Source organism: Gastrolobium bilobum, unplaced genomic scaffold, assembly GCF_033153095.1.
Source record: "Gastrolobium bilobum isolate Gb01-03AN ecotype WA unplaced genomic scaffold, APGP_CSIRO_Gbil_v1 utg7600, whole genome shotgun sequence".
NCBI classification, from domain to species: domain Eukaryota; kingdom Viridiplantae; phylum Streptophyta; class Magnoliopsida; order Fabales; family Fabaceae; genus Gastrolobium; species Gastrolobium bilobum.
Window position 1 is genome coordinate 771,965 of NW_026897674.1, and position 16,816 is coordinate 788,780.

The 16,816-nt window shown below is 33.0% G+C and overlaps 2 protein-coding genes across 2 annotated transcripts; one reads left to right on the forward strand and one right to left on the reverse strand.

The window, feature by feature from the left end:
- Positions 1 to 2,902: 2,902 nt before the first annotated feature.
- LOC133309255 (phosphatidylinositol 3,4,5-trisphosphate 3-phosphatase and protein-tyrosine-phosphatase PTEN1) lies at positions 2,903 to 9,354 on the forward strand. Its single transcript, XM_061510010.1, has 7 exons — positions 2,903 to 3,178; positions 3,697 to 3,873; positions 4,207 to 4,320; positions 4,723 to 4,911; positions 7,385 to 7,621; positions 7,901 to 8,002; positions 9,202 to 9,354. Exons 1-7 carry the CDS (start codon positions 2,903 to 2,905, stop codon positions 9,352 to 9,354), a joined length of 1,248 nt encoding a protein of 415 aa, XP_061365994.1.
- Positions 9,355 to 9,809: 455 nt separating this feature from the next.
- Positions 9,810 to 13,508, reverse strand: LOC133309220 (uncharacterized). The gene is made up of 5 exons (XM_061509978.1): positions 12,879 to 13,508; positions 12,428 to 12,566; positions 12,230 to 12,291; positions 11,788 to 11,926; positions 9,810 to 10,414 (listed from the first exon to the last, which is right to left on the reverse strand). Exons 1-5 carry the CDS (start codon positions 13,448 to 13,450, stop codon positions 10,286 to 10,288), a joined length of 1,041 nt encoding a protein of 346 aa, XP_061365962.1. The 5' UTR covers positions 13,451 to 13,508; the 3' UTR covers positions 9,810 to 10,285.
- Positions 13,509 to 16,816: the final 3,308 nt, after the last annotated feature.

A 16,816-nucleotide genomic window follows, 5' to 3' on the forward strand; every position in this document is an offset into this window, starting at 1 on the left:
TTTTATTCTTTTTTTCGTCTCTCACTGCCATCAGCCGCTACCAGAAAAAAAATTCAGGGACCTCTTGGACCGAGAAGACCACTGTTCCACTGTTCCTCTTCCTCTTTTTTGTCTCTGCACAGCAAAAACAACGAGAACACTGCAACAGAACGCTGCAACCACCGTACACAGAACCTATTCATCGCGTTTTGGACCCTTTTCCGGTGTATTTTTTACTCCGACCAGACACAGACACAGCCGCGCTCGCTGGACGACCACGGTGCAAAAATTTCAGCCGGAGAAGATAGCCCACGCGCTCTCACACGCCACCCAAACTCCAGCGCGTGAAGCCCACGCGCAGCCACTTTTGAGCTAGCTTTTGGGATGGTGTATTCCAAGGTTCTTTACATGGTATCAGAGCCTCGTGTCCCGGGTTCGATCCTCGTCGCCCCCCACATCCTTTCAAGTGGTATCAGAGCCTTGGTGTACCGGGTTCGATCCTCGCCGCCCACCACTTTCTCTTGTGGAATTTCTTAGCACGGGTAGGCTGGGTCTGTTGCATCATCCACTCTTCTAGCCCAATGGGCTCTCGTGTGAGGGGGTGTGTTGAGATATATAGTTCCACATTGGTTGTATGTGCAGCAACTAATGTGGAGTTTATAAGGCCTTGGGCACTCCCACCCTTCGAGCTAGCTTTTGGGATGGTGTATCCCAAGGTTCTTTACATAGTATTAGAGCCTCGTGTCCCGGGTTCGATCCTCGCCGCCCCCCACTTTCTTTCAAGTGGTATCAGAGCCTCGGTGTACCGGGTTCGATCCTCGCCGCCCCCACTTTCTCTTGTGGAATTTCTTAGCACAAGTAGGCTGGGCATGTTGCATCATCCACTCTTCTAGCCCAATGGGCTCTCGTGTGAGGGGGCGTGTTGAGATATATAGTTCCACATGGGTTGTATGTGCAACTAATGTGGAGTTTATAAGGCCTTGGGCACTCCCATCCTTCGAGCTAGCTTTTGGGATGCTATATCCCACGGTTGCCGGGTCGGTCCGATTTTAATAACTATGGATTAAGTTGTGTCATTTAAAAAGATAAACACTTTTCCTTTTATAAAACCTTAAAACTATCATATCATAATGTTTTTAATCTAATTTAAACCTCAACAAAGTCATGTGATAGAGAAAAAATTCTGAAAATGACACCTAATTGTAACGTAACCAAAAGTAAAATCTGAAAGGCAACAAAAATCATTTCTGAAATAACTAACCAATACCTATGTTATCGGTTCTGTTGTGTCTAAATTTGGATATGCTGTGTTGAAGTGAGGTCATCATTGATGATCTCCAAATATGGAAAATCATTTCTGCCAATGCCATTACCATTTTTTTCTCTCTTTACTTACCAACACATCACAACATGTCTCATGGAGGATCTAATCATCACCTATCATTTCATCATCCTCCCTTTTCCTTTCTCTGGGGTCTCCTGAATTTCTATGGAGCCCTAGAGTTTTTGCTTGTTTATGCTCTTTCTATTTCAGAGCTACTAATCTGCAGCTACATGTTGAGCTTATTTGGGTACCGCATTTGATACCCCCCTCCATCTATATCTATTATTTTTCATTGTTTTGTAAAGGGTCTATGAAAAGTTGATTATTTTTTTAATTTCAGTGAAGATATAGGAAGGTAATGAATGGTATGCCAAAATTGTTTCCTTTTTCTAAAGGAAATCTTAGAACAAAAAAAAAATGAGTACAAATCTTGATATAGCATTTACCAAACCTTCTGTTCATCTTCTACTACGAAGTGGATCATAAATGCAATTTGTGATGATACTTTGGAGGATGTTATCTCTTATTGACGCTGTCAATTGTTGATCAAGCGAGGGAATGTATGGTTTAAATTTTGCACGTAAAACGGTAATCTAAGAGCAACATGTATTAAAAGTCATTTGAATCGTGTGTAATCATTATCATAACATGAAAGAGGAACCAACAAAGTTAATACTTGTATTGTATATTTCCTTCTTGTTTCTTCTTCTTACGGATTCGACTCTTTGAACTATCTATGGAACTAATCCGAAGTTCTGGGACGTGGTATAGGATTATGAAATTTCTTAACCTTCCCAACGTGGCATTTGGTGGGACTCGAACCGTGGTTCTTGTCCTCACCTTGCTCAGTCCTCCTAGAATCAACTGAGCTGCCCGGCTTGGGTTGTTTTTTCTCTTAATTAGATGAGAATGACTTTTTATTTCATTAGCTTTTTTAAAAATGATTTGGTTTGATTAGCCAAACTGGGTGTAGCAGCTGTATCTCCTTTAATGCCGTGGGTTCATTGCACATCTTCATGAATGCTTTTTATACGGTGCACACTACAATGGAACAGAATATATTGACAAACGAAATGATTAATGATATTACAATATGTCAAGCTTCTAAACATTTTTTGTTTTATGGTTATCTTCCTCAACAAATTAGCCTCCTTTGAATAGAATTGGTATCTTTGTTATTCCAATGATTCACAACGTGATGTAGTTCCACAGTTACAAAAATGGATAAAGCCTATCCGTGCAAAAAGATAAAAATAAGAGAAAATTCAAATTTGAAAAAATGTTACACAACAAACCTTATCTGCACAAACAACCTAGGTTAGAATAACAACCTAACAAACTCTAGAGTTTGTTCTACAATACGTTGTTGTTGAGTTTATTCGCTTATAAATATTTGTATGCATTTTTTCCAATGGCTCTAGCTGTCTCGAACTCTATAAATCTATACTTTCAATGGTGACATTCTGCCACTTCACTGCTATACAGTTCATATTTTTATTTTAAATTATGCATCTAACTTTAAGCTTTCCTTATTTTATGAACATCTTCTTTCTGTAATAGGTACCTTTTCATCAGTGTGGAACCTGAGATATCAACCTAATGGGGTTGAAATTGTCAAAGCAGGGACCACCCAAAATTGATAGCCTAAGTTTGCATCATCATATGATCAACTACCTTACCAAGAATTTCATTCGAAACTTGGTATCTAAACAAAGGAGAAGAATGCTTATTGCTGGCTATGATCTTGACATGTCATATATCACAGAAAGAGTATTAGCAATGTCATTTCCTGCTGAAAGAATGCGAGCAATGTATCGAAATCCTCTCTGGCAGGTCAAATCTGTGTTGGACATGAGACATCATGACCATTATAAGGTGCACCTTCAATCCATGGCCATGCATAGTGTATACTATCATCATATTCACCCTTGATGTGTTTGCCTGCTTTTTACTTAGTTCTTTATCTACTGGATCAATTTGATCATGTTTTCAGTTTTTTTTATAAAGAACTATATACTTCATTATTGAAATAATTGAATGATTATAACAACAGATACAATCAGAAAGTGTTGTTTTTTCTTTCCTTTCCTTATTTTTTTTTTTGGTGGGGTGGAATTTAAATCTCATTGTTGGGAGTTCATCATGATTATGCATACTTGTAGTTCTGCCCTAAAGTATGTCTATGGAACATATTGTTCATGGAAATCATTTTGCTATCAATGATTGAAAGTTTGTTCTTTAAATCCAGAAATTTTGTTCAGTTTGTCTTTGTTATTTAATCTAGTATTGAGCATGATAGTGGTTGATTTATTGTACCTATCATTCTACTTTTCTCCTCTATGACTATCTTGCACATTGTTATAGCTAAAGCATATCACTTTTGAAATTTTCAGATCTACAATCTCTGTATAGAAGAAAGTTATGATCCAGCACACTTTTATGGACGCGTGGAAGCATACCCTTTTGATGACAACCATGTGCCATCTCTTGAAATGATCAAAGCTTTCTGTGAAAGTGTGGATTCATGGCTGTCAAGTGACCCAAAAAATATTGCTGTTATTCATTGCATGGTATGAGATGTCAAACTATCCAATTAGAATATTCAGCAATTTTCAAATGAAGTGTTTTATTGATATCAATAATTCAATTTTAGTATGTTCATTTTTTTTTTTGGCATTTAAGTAACTAAATAAATCGCATAATAGACCTTCAAGCATCTCATTAGCAGCAACAGGTTTATACTTCTTTTATTTGGTTGGATGCTTCTAAGATTAATTACTTTGCTAAAAATAAAGGAATCATTTAGATGTTGAAAATATGTGTGAAAAGTTTCTCTTCTAGTATATTTAACTATAACTAGTTACATCATTTCTCATTTCTATTCTTTGATTCCAATTACACAGGCAGGGAAAGGTAGAACTGGCTTAATGGTGTGTTCATACCTAACTTATTGCGGCATGTCAGCAGATGAGGCTCTTCAATTGTATGCAGAAAGACGGACAACCAATAATGAAGGAGTAAGTTATGTTAGGTATAATTCCAACAATTTGAAATGTGAAATTTGTCTTCAGCCACAAACAGAATTTGGATATCAACACATCATTTTCAAGAAACTATCACAACCTAGTGAATGGTATGGTAACTAATAAGGAAGTGACATCTGAATATATGAAAATAACATGACTTGTTTGTGAACTATGGATGGTGAAAATACAAAAACAAATTGGAGATTCAAGAAAAAAGTTACTTAAGAATGGATTTAAAAAGCTAGGACTTTGTGACTTAGTTTCCTTTTTATAGGAGTATACCATTTCTTCCGTGTGCTATTTTTTCTTTTTTCCCCACATACTGAACTCTTTTGTTACCCCCAAGGAACATAAAAATGAAAGAACTAAATTTTTGTGCTTCTGTGGGATCAGGTATCAATACCAAGCCAACGTCGTTATGTAGGGTACTGGGAAAGTCTACTTTCTATCCCAAGGGGCACTGGATATGGACCTCCAAAGGTGAACTTGCCTCAACCATGTAGCAGAGAATTGCGGCGAATCCGGCTTTATGATACAGTCAATATTGACACAGTATTCTTTGTGATCTCAGAGCTTCAGGAGGTTAGTTCACCTCAATTTATGATACATAAACATTAGAGATACCACACTAGGGTTGTACAAAAAAATTGGTTCACTTGTCCTGCCCTTGATCCGATCTTGACCCGACCCATAAATATCCATATTTTTTGAACTGGTTTAAATACTGACCCACTTTTATTTGGGTCAGTTTTAGACCTGACTCGTTTTAATATTGACCCACTGACCCAAAACTTGACCCATACCCATTATATATAAAAAAAATCACAATTACATTAAAAGAAAAGTTTTAACGTAAAACAATTACGTCAAAATTTTTTATGGAAAATATTTTCATAAAAATTTTCGCAAAAAATTTTGACGAAAAATATTTTCATCAAAATTTGTGATTAAAAACATATCGGTAAAAAAATTTGACGGAATATTTTTTTTGTCAAATTTTTTTACGGAATCTAAATTTCGTCAAAATATTTCACAAAAAAATATATTCATAAAAACTTTCGACGAAACACATTTTCATCGAAATTCTTTGATGGAAAAAAATTTCATCAAAATTCTTTACAGATTTCAAATTTTGGCGAAAGTTTTCGACGGAAACATTTTCGTTAATCTTTTTGACAAAAAAAAATTTCGTCGAAATTTTTAGCGAAACACATTTCTATCAAAAATTTTCGACTAAATATTTTCGTCAAGTTTTTTGATAAAGAATATATCCATCAAAATTTTCAACGTAACACATTTCTGTAAAAAAAATTCGTAAAATTTTTTGACAAAAATATTTCGATAAGAACTTTTGACAGAAAAAATATTTTGTCTAAATTCTTTAGATAATCTAAATTTCGTCGAAAGTTTCAAATGAAACATTTTCCTCAAAGCAATTTCCATTGAAAATTTCGACGGCAAAAAATTTCATTAAAATTCTTTACAGATTTCAAATTTCGGCGAAAGTTTTCGACGGAAATATTTTTGTCTTCAAAAAATTTCGACGGTAAAAAATTTCATTAAAATTCTTTACAGATTTCAAATTTTGGCGAAAGTTTTCGACGGAAACATTTTCGTCATTAAAAAATTTTGACGGAAAAAAATATCGACGGTAAAAAATTTCATCAAAATTCTTTACAGCTTTCAGATTTCGGCAAAAGTTTTCGACAGAAATATTTTCGTCATCAAAAAATTTTGACGGCAAAAAATTTCATCAAAATTCTTTACAGATTTCAATATTTAGCGAAAGTTTTCGACGGAAATATTTTCGTTATCAAAAAATTTTGACGGCAAAAAATTTCGACGGCAAAAAAATTCATCAAAATTCTTTATAGATTTCAAATTTATGCGAAAGTTTTCGACGAAAAAATTTTCGTTAAATTTTTTGACAAAAAATAATTTTCGTCAAAATTTTTAGCGAAACACATTTCCATCGAAAATTTTCAATTAAATATTTTTGTCAAGTTTTTTGATTAAAAATTTCCATCAAAATTTTCAATGAAACACATTTCTATAAAAAAATTCCGTAAATTTTTTTGACAAAAAAAACATTTTGACGAAAAAAATATTCTGTCAATATTCTTTAGAGAATCTAAATTTCGTCGAAAGTTTCAAATGAAACATTTCCCTCAAAATAATTTCCGTCAAAATTTTCGTCAAAACACATTCCTATCGAAATTTTGAACGAAAAACATTCCGTCAAATTTTTTGACAAAATTCTTTTTTCGTTTAAAACATTTGATGGAAGAAATCATTTTCGTCAAAACTGTTGACGGAAACTAAATTTCGATAGAAAAATTTTTTTTGTAAAAGTTTCGACGAAAAAATAATTTTGTGACGAAATTTTCGTCTTTTGCAACGTAAAAATTTCGACAAAATTTTGTGAGAAAATCAAGTCAAAAACGGGTCAGGTCAGATTTGACCCAGTTCAGAAACCAAGTCAGACCCACTTCAGAAACCAAGTCAGGTCAAATCCAAACTGGTTCTGAACTAGTTCAACAAAATCCAATCCAAGTCAGACCTGACTTGGATCAAATGAAAGTGGGTCGGGTCAAAATACCTGACCTATAAAAACCAAGTTGGGTCGAGTCGGACAAAAACCTGACCCGACCTAACCCATGCACACAGCCCTAGATACCACGTTTGGCTGAATTATCTTTCCAGCAATGGTTTATGGAGACCACATTATATATTTTTTAAGTTATTTTTCTTTTAGTCTGCTAATTTGCACAAGCTGAGGGTGTTAGAATATTTGGATTCTTTATATGTTTGAAGTCTAATTGGGATAAAGCTTATACTAGTTGTACTACACTAGTAATTGACCTAATTATCCAACATATCTTACATCAATGTTACTATTTAGTGTCTCTCTTTTTCAACTAGTCCCTATAATCTCAACAGATTATTTTGTTCCATTATGATCTCCCCTTATAATTATGTATGTATGATATATGAGTGATTGAGAACATGCTTAAATTATATTTACCAAGATTGTGTTGTTCATGTTTATTTACAGGTTCCTAATGCAGTCTATCGTCCACCAGTGGAAGTTTCCAGGAGCTGCTGTAGAGAGATTAAGAAAGGCTATCAGAGAAATAACAGTCCTCGCTATTATATCTCTATTCCTGAAGGTGATGAAGATGGAAAGATATCAGAAATGGAAGAACCTCGTATTGTAGTTCAAATGGACACAGAGAGTCCTGTAATATACCAAAAATCCTGCTTGGACCATTATTTTGATAGACCAATACAAGTAAGTAATCACTGCCCATTATATTTAATATTACATGTTGAATTCACCAAGAAAATAGTCTTTTTTGATTAATCAGAGAGTCTAATCAACTTTGTTTTTAGAAGAAAAAAAAATTGGAATCCCTTCTATTGTTTTTGCTTATTTACTTTATGAAACTCTAAAAAAATATGCAACTGCACAACATCAACAACAAAATTTGCTCTGATGGATTTTTTCTATGCAATATCCAATTCACTTGTATCTGCAAATATTCTGACCAGACCTTACAACATTGGACAGGTAACTGGAGATGTACGTGTCATATTCTATGAGAAAATGATAGGAGGCCGTCTTTTCTACTGCTGTTTTAATACAGCTTTTATTAGGAACAGCTTACTACAGGTGATCTCATTTTTTATTCAGGGCATTATCAATTTTGTTTGCTGCTATATTAGATGGGATGGAATTATTATACCCTTCAAATATGATTACAATGAAAAAGGGTAATGATATGTCATTTGTCATGGAAAATCTCTACAAGGTGAAGCTTACATAACATAAATTTCACATCTCAATGTATTCTTAGGGCTGGTGTGACGTATAAGGTCTGATAGTATAAGCTTATACTATACATTATGACATTTTCAGTTGTTTGGTGTGACCATCATATAGTATAAGCTTATACAGCAGAATCCCTTAATACATCAAAATGATGTATAACTTAATCCGGCCTAAGGGAGAAGGATTGGGTTAGTGTATTAACATCGTTGACCAGTGCAATTCTAAAATTTTAATATATTAAAATAAAAATTAATTTTTCAATATATTAAATTTTAAAATATTGAATATTTTTATTTTTATAAAAATTAATTTATTTTTTGGACACACTGATCAATAGATTTTTATAAAAATTAATATCATGTGACATTTTGTGAAGAATTATATAAATTCTTTATTAAAAGATATTTTTATTAAAAATATTTATTTTCATCCTATATAGTATTATACAGTGCATTACCAAATACTAGATGATATTATCTTATACATTATATTATTTTATACAATACCATGTCAAACGCTGGATAGTATTAAAATTCAATCAGGTCTTATACTATCATGTCTTATCATATACTATGCACCAAACATGCTCTTAGTTTTTGTTTAGGTAGTCTATAATTGAAATAGTTAGGATTTTGAAGCATTCCTAATAATGGATATAGAAAATACTTATATGAGAGACACAGAAATATAACTGAATACACAAAACCAAGTTATTCATGATTTTAAGCTACATGATATTGTTCTAAAAGTACTGCTGTTGTGAATATGAAATAGTGGATTGCATAGATCGTGGCATTTTCAGTTCAACAAAATTTCTAGATTGAATAGCTGTTCTTTATGACTCTATCTAAGATGTGATGTAGTGATATTCAAATCAATTAAAAATGCACCACCAAAGGGTAAAGTAAAAATAAAGGCAATAGAAAGGCCTTCATGAAATTTAGTAACTAAGTTCAAATTCTTCTCATTTTGCTGAGTGTGTGACATTTACAATTAAATAGGAAATGACTATTTCCCTTTTGAAACTATTGTTTTTGTAGCTCACAATAAAGGACATGGACAAAGTTGGGAAGAAAGGAAGATCAATCTGTGGCCCTGCCTTCTGCCTAGAATTATTGTTTGGCCCTGCTAATACAGGATATTCATCGTCAAATATATCCATTGGTGACAATTTTAGTGATGATGCATTCTAATTACATTTCCACATATCTATGCAAAGATACCATGAAAGGCCACGTTCATTTTTTTACACTACCTGCTGTAACATATTTCCTGCAAAATGATCCCAACATTCAGTCCCTTGTGTCGAGTAGTAATGCACTGATTTCTCCAATTGTCTTGCCGTCTAATTTTTCATTGGCGAAAGGCATGATGAGTAGTAGGTGCAGTTTTTGTATTGTTTTTTGAATTGAGTCGCATTTTGCAGAAGATGAGGTTGAGAGCATATTACAATTCCAAAGTTCGTATGTTTTCTTATTGAAATTAATTTTAATGTTAAGAGTTTGTTAACACTAATACACTCATGAAAGCATACATTATTAAAAGAGTTTGACCGATAATAACTACCTAAAGAGTAACATTATTTTAATGAATTAATTAAATGATACTATAAAGCTCTTCTCTGGAGATGGATCAAAAGTAAACCCTTCATCATTAGAGTTTAATTTTGATCACGTATAAAAATGCCAGCAGCATAACCTCGAGCATCTACCAAGGAAGTGAGGATTTTACCCTTTTTTAAAATAAAATTACAGCATGTCAAAATGCTTCGAACTAGGAACTTGAAATCCTTGTCCTTTAGACTCAATAATGCCCAAAAAATCACACAAAGAAAATACAGCTGCATTTTTTATGACATCATTCCCCATTGCTAAGTAAATGGAGCTAGTAAGCACACCGTTGAGGAAATAATCCACAGTCTAAAAAAAAGCTTGGTATTCTATGGTAAGGTCCCCATTGTCATCTATGAGCCTTGTGCGCCATGCTTCAGCTAATGCAATGTAGCATTTGCTTGGCTAGTTTGTAGGAACCAGTCAATCAGAAATAATCTAGTCTCTTGTCTGTTTCCTAGTCAATGACATGAAAACATATCATTAGAAGAAATTTGACTTCCTGTTATTGCTGTTAGGTCAATATTGCTGCCTTGCGCTTTGCATAATCTTGGGCAATACTAATTGCATTCTTGCTATGGCGCAGAGAAAACTCTGCAAGTAGAATTTGGCTTTGTTCTACCGTCAGATCACCATGACGGCCCTGGAAATGTTAAGGAAAATTCAGTGTCTGCTAAACATCAAAAGGAGATGCAGCAAACTGTGATAATGATGCAGCCACGTATGAATTATATTAATGTCATATAAATTTGTTTGAACAATAGAACTTGTTTAGTACCTTTTTTTTTTTTTTTGGTACATTGATCTTGTTTAGTACTTCATTTACAGGAAATGTGAAAAATATTAAAAAAGAAAAGAAAACATAAGTAATTTTATATGTCTCTATAGATTAAAAGAAGATTGGAACATGCAATCGATGGAACCAAGAAATGCACAATTATAGCAATGTAGTGATTGGGTTATTATTATTAAAATAAGGTTAATTTAATTACACAACACAGTTGTTTCCTCAGAGGAGTAAGAGTATAATAACTTGTTTCTTCCAATCAGTATAGAAGTGTCAGATGTCTGATTATTTATTCTCTCTTGAAAAGTCTTAATTTGAATTTTCTAACTCATTCTCCTATTAGGGAGAGAATCCTTCTTGAAAAGCTCACTTGGAAATTTAAAACTCGTACAGTAAGTAATTATTGTACGGACAACAGTTCACAAGAAGCTTAGTACAAAAGATACAGCACAAATTCGCCCTCACACAGCTGCGATATGTGCAGATTTTGTTCCAAAATAGTTTCCCATTTATTATAAGTTTATTACATTACCCAGGTTCCTTTGGTATATAACTTATTTTGGGTTTTTGAATAAAACTATGGGAGTGTCCTTTTCAACAGATCTTGGCATGACTAAGGAGGTCAAATTTTTATGGTAGTCTGTGATATATGCAGTCCTCTACTGTATTTGGTTGGAGCAGAATACCCAACTTCAAGGACACCACTTTATCCCTACAAATGATATGGGATACAATTGTATTTATGGTCTCTCTCTCTCTGGTGCTCTCCCCATTGTTGTTTTAAGAAAGTCTCTATTTCCTATATGCAGAGATTTAACAGCTATGATGTTATTGACTTATTAGCCCCTTTGGCTCGATGTTTTCTTTAGCTTCTCTGTTCAGGAGGATACCTAGTTTCCCCCCACCTCCTTTTTGTACCTTTTCTCTCTAATATCTAAAAACACTTATTTTTTATTTAAAAAGAAAAAAAAACACACTTGTATGATAAACTTGAGCCAATTTATCTAAGTTTTCAAGATCAATCAAACATAGGAGCACAAAATCGGGTAGAAGGTTTTTTAATTCTTTTAATTTTAACAAAACGATGTCAGCTATTTGATTCAGATGAAGTGACCATAGTGGTTCAGTACAATATCAATAAAAAATAAAATAAAATCAGATATCAGATTCAGATTGATATGTCCTTGGGTGCCACAAATTCACATAAAGTACAGAATCAAAATCATTACCACACGAGATATTCTATCACAAACAACATGATGCATGAGGATGGCTGCAGCAACTGAAACATTTAAAGAGTCCACCATTCCTTTCATCGGAATACAGCAATGCAAATCCGACAACTCCAAAGCCTCCTCAGTAATTCCCCTGCAACAAGATCATAACCAATGTTGAATATGAGCCAGTTTCTGGATCTCTACTTTATGGAAACAATATTATTTCTGGTGCCACTATTCCTACTTGTGCGGCTATAGGTTTGCACTTTTACTCGATATGGGAAGCGATATACGAACATAAACAAGAACAAATGAAAGTTACAATAACCTCACATTCGCATCTTCAAAATCATTGCAAGGAATTTTCTATATCGAATGGCATACCAAAATAAGCAGCGAGCATCAAATTGAACTGAACCAGATTTACTTATAAGACAAAAATGAAGGAAATAACCTATTTTCATTCCCGACTACTATTGCAGTTGGGCAAGACCAATCTAAGTCATAAATTGGAACCTGTAAACAGAAAGAGAAATTTTATTTCAAGATTTTGCTTCAGGAATCACAATAATTGAACAATACTGAAAAAATATATATATATCCATTTCACAAATGAACACAATGTGGCACACAATTTCTGTGGATTCAATACCGCATCCATTCCCACATGAGTGGTGGCAATTCGATAACCACGTGATTTCAACATTTGAAAGCACTCCTTTGTAGAGTCCCAGAGTTCAATGTCCAACCATTTCTCTGCACCCATGCTCACGTGGCGATTATCTTTATACCTGCAACAAGGAAGGAAGGTATAACAGACTATACACAATTCTGATTCTGTTATTGCTTCTCATTCTGTTACATGAGTCAGTTAGCTCCTGATTCTGTTACATAAGTTTGTTATCGTTCAGTTGGTTGTTAGCGTTCAGTTATGTTTCAGTTCAGTTTTTATGATTCAATGAATGAAATTCACCGTTTTCTAACAGATTTTCAATTAGAATGAAACACTCCCTTATTCATATTCACTAGCAATAATAATTATAAAAAAACAAGTGATTTTCCATTTTTCCAAATTTTAAATTTCACCTCAACAACGTTAACACCTTTTGTTGGTGCCAGAAGACACGACGTGAACGGACTGAAGGCCAAGGGCGTCGGCGGATCGAAACGCGGCGGAGACGTTGCTGAGATCAGAGAGCCCTTCCACGACGAGACAAACCGAGTAGGTTCGGTTCCGAACCACGTTCCTGAACCTCTGTTTCCTCACCTCGGAGATGCAGGGACTAACGGCCTCGATGATCTCGCCGCTACTCAAAACGTAACCGTTCCCGCACCTGAACCTGTCGAGGTAAGGGAACCACCGAGCCTGCGGTTCGTTGAGAAGAGGAGGGTGAGGATTGCGATCCATCTTCATCAGCGTTGATACACCTTCGGTGCTGGTGAGGAGGTGGTGGACCGTGTCGCCGGATTGGTCATCTTCGTCTAAGGGTTCTTCGATTGAAACGGCAGCGTTTTGAGGTGAAGTGTAACATCTCCGAGTGGATCTTAATCCGAGGGAAGAGAGAGAGATAGAAAGAGAAAGAGTGTGTGGTAGAGAGGGAGGAAGAGAAGGATGTGTGCATTTGAAGGAGGAACAGAGTGATGAAACACACAAAAGGGTTTTGCAAGCACTCATTTGCAGTTTAGTTGAAAAGTTTCGGGTATGGTGGCAATGGAGGATACAGCATCACAATTTTTGGATCATGTTTTAACATAGCAGGGACAAGCCATCCATCACACGTTGCCCTAAGTTGGGAATTTTTATTTTTGTCATTTTAGTATTTTTAAAAAATAATGATTTATAAAAAATTAATAATTATTGAATTAGAGCTATTTTGGCTAGGTGGGCATTTTTTTGAGCTCTGACTGTGGCATTTACCCCAGAATATGGAAGTACTTAACCAGTAGTAGCCAGGATGTATTTTCAATCAAGTTTAAAATAAATATTGGATAATGTATTGCACGACAAGAAAACAATTTTGATCGAGGGTTTCCTAAGAGTTATGTTGTAGGAAAAGTGATTGTGTAACGTTATAGAGTTTTGTTTTGTGTACCGTAGTTTTTTTTTTTTTCAAAAAGTGTGGGCCCCACAAAATATTGTGTGGGTAAAAAACTTTGTTATGTCATTTTAAATGATAAATGCAAATCCCATAAAAAAAACAAATTGTTACCCCTACCAAAATATAAGTCTTATGAGAAAGTTTGTTTTTTTTTCGGCAACACTAGGAAAGTAACCCTATAAATATAGGGTAAAGGATTTCTACAATCAATCAATGTATATAAGTTATTTCTAGTGAGTCCAAAACGATATAGTTTTGGGACGAAAATTAAGGTATTTTTGTAATTATAATATATTGCAGAATTATATTAGTCTTTATCATTATAAATTTTTAATCTTATAACTCAAAACGACGTCGTTTTGAGCTCACTGGAGATAACTTTATCTCCAATGACTGAAGAAATACTTTTCCAATAAATATATTGTTAAAACATTTAAAAAAAAGTAGAGGGGGGGAAAGAATGACTGTGATAAAACGATCAAATAGTAAGTAAGACGTATGGTAAATATTATAGACTTATTGCATATTATTATAAGTAAACGTTAATTCTTGTTTTTTCATGGTCAGTGTTCAAAAAATCCAATCCAACTGATCGGGTCGATCCAAAAACTAATAAATCGATCTGATTTTATATTAGATCAGACAAGTAATAGAATCTATGTAATTCGATTGGTTTTTGTGAAAATTGATAACCCGACCGATTCAAATAAAACCGAACGAGTCATGTATATTTATTAAAAAAAACAATACAAAGTTGTATAGTGAGATGAGGTGAGAAAAAAATTAAAATATATTTTTTAATAAAAAGTTATAAAATATATTTATTTTAATAAAATATTATTACTTTAAATCAATTTATAAATTTATTATATTCAATCACGCGAACATAACCCTAAAATTTGGCACGTTCTCTCACTCAAACCCGCTAGGAATGAGTGAGTGCAACATGACCAAGTGCAACTTTTTCCCTGACCACAGTGGTATATGAAATATGGGTGGGCTCAAAGGACTTATTGACTCTATTTTTTTTTTGTGGTACATAATATTTACTCTAATTTAAAAAAGACTCAAATGATACTTTTGAGAGTCCGATAAAAATAGCAAACCTGTGCAATTTCAACCCATGATACTTTCCATTATGCCATCTTTCCATTTTCTGCAATTACTATAACAACATCTTTCCTCCCGGTGAGTTTGACCATTCGTGACAATTATATTTATAAGAAAAGTATTTGTCTTTTTAAATGCATAATTATGTTATTTTACTTTTATAAAGATGTGAGATTCATATTTTTATTTTTTTTTGTCTATTCTCTCTTTCGTAATTTATCTCTTTCTTTCACTTAAAATAATACAATTTTACATTTTTTAAAATAATAGATATTTTTTCCAATATTTATAGATAAGTTCTTCTAGAACCAATAATAGATCATTTTTGTCCCCATACATGGAACAAGACCTTTTGCCAGAATTTGAACATTTACTCCTTTGAAAATTATCCTTGATAATGTCATATTTTAATCGCTTAGCTAGTTCTTCTGGAACCAATGTCACGTTGTCATATTTTTTCGTATTATTGACTTTAGACTTCATATATTTACGACATGTTTAGATGCTTTTTTTAAATAAAAGTTCTTTTTCACTTTATGCTGTATTTAGATATAACTTTTAAAAATAAAATAAAAAAGCCAAAATGATGCATTTTTTAAAGTCAATATTTCTGACTTTTTAAAAAATCTAAACAATAACACAGAAAAATTATTATTTTTAAAATTCATCCAAACGAGTTTTTACAATGTAGTTAAAATATGACCAAACAATTAATTGGTGACACTTTTTATTCAGATTGATTGAATTAATTTAGCTGTTTAATTTTTTCATACAGGAGAAAATTTTCTCATATTATATTATAGACATATATTGAGATCTACATCTTTAAAAAAATAAAAAAGCAAAAAAACAATGAACGAAAGTCAAAGGATCATCAGTAGAAGAAAAAAATCTCTTATAACATGAAAAAATAATTTCTCTTTAGGTGGTGTTTGATAAAGAATTTTTATTTAAAATTCTGAGAAATTGAAGGTGGTAATCTAAGTTATTCACATTTGGTAGAGGATTTCTAAAAAAATTTCAGGAATGTGATTTTCTCGTAATTTTATTTTGTGAGCAAAATTTAACTAAAAATACAATTCAGAATGTGCTATTTTTGAATTCTCAGGAAAATAGAAAATTCAACACATTTATAGTAATATTTTACAATTAATCAAACATAACATCAGGAAAGTTGATCTAATATTTTTAGGGGTATTTTAATCTATCAATAATTTTTTTTGTAATATTCTCGATAAAGTCAATTTTTTTATTATATTCTTAAAAATCATGATTTTTGGATAAATTTGTTTTTCCTCAATCAAACTGTCCGTTAAACTTTTTAGTCAAATGAATGAAATTATAGAAATAATTAATATGAAATAATGTAAAACACATAATATATTTATGATATATGTAAAAGCTTTTGAAGTTTTTTTCAAAATAATAACCAATGGCTGGTTAATTGAAGTGAACTTCACCTAATTTTAATCGGTTTAAAGATGCCTTTCAAATATAATTAAACTGTACTATAATCAATAAGTCAGATCATCCCATCTTTTCAATCCAATTGAGACAACACGATACTCAAGCACACAGCACGAGGTCTAATAAAAAATCATATTAAATGATATACTGTTCTATGCTTAGAATAATGCGTTTAACTTTAACGTATCACTGCGGGCAGGGAAAAAGTTGCACTTACACGCCTAAAATAGGAGAACACTTTTCATACATCCGCAGCACATGCAACCGTGGTTTAAAAAATTACACCTAAATTTTTCTTCTTCTTTTTTAATCCGTACCTATGACACAGAAAACAAATCACTTTTATTGGATTAACGCACTCAATC

Coding starts and splice junctions, on each gene's coding strand:
- LOC133309220 (XM_061509978.1), bottom strand. CDS start 13,450: ATGAGTGCTTGCAAAACCCTTTTGTGTGTTTCATCACTCTGTTCCTCC. Junction 12,292..12,427: donor CTCATGTGGGAATGGATGCG/GTATTGAATCCA, acceptor TTCTGTTTACAG/GTTCCAATTTATGACTTAGA. Junction 10,415..11,787: donor GTGATAGAATATCTCGTGTG/GTAATGATTTTG, acceptor TAACATTTCCAG/GGCCGTCATGGTGATCTGAC.
- LOC133309255 (XM_061510010.1), top strand. CDS start 2,903: ATGGGGTTGAAATTGTCAAAGCAGGGACCACCCAAAATTGATAGCCTA. Junction 3,874..4,206: donor TTGCTGTTATTCATTGCATG/GTATGAGATGTC, acceptor CCAATTACACAG/GCAGGGAAAGGTAGAACTGG. Junction 8,003..9,201: donor TTAGGAACAGCTTACTACAG/GTGATCTCATTT, acceptor TTGTTTTTGTAG/CTCACAATAAAGGACATGGA.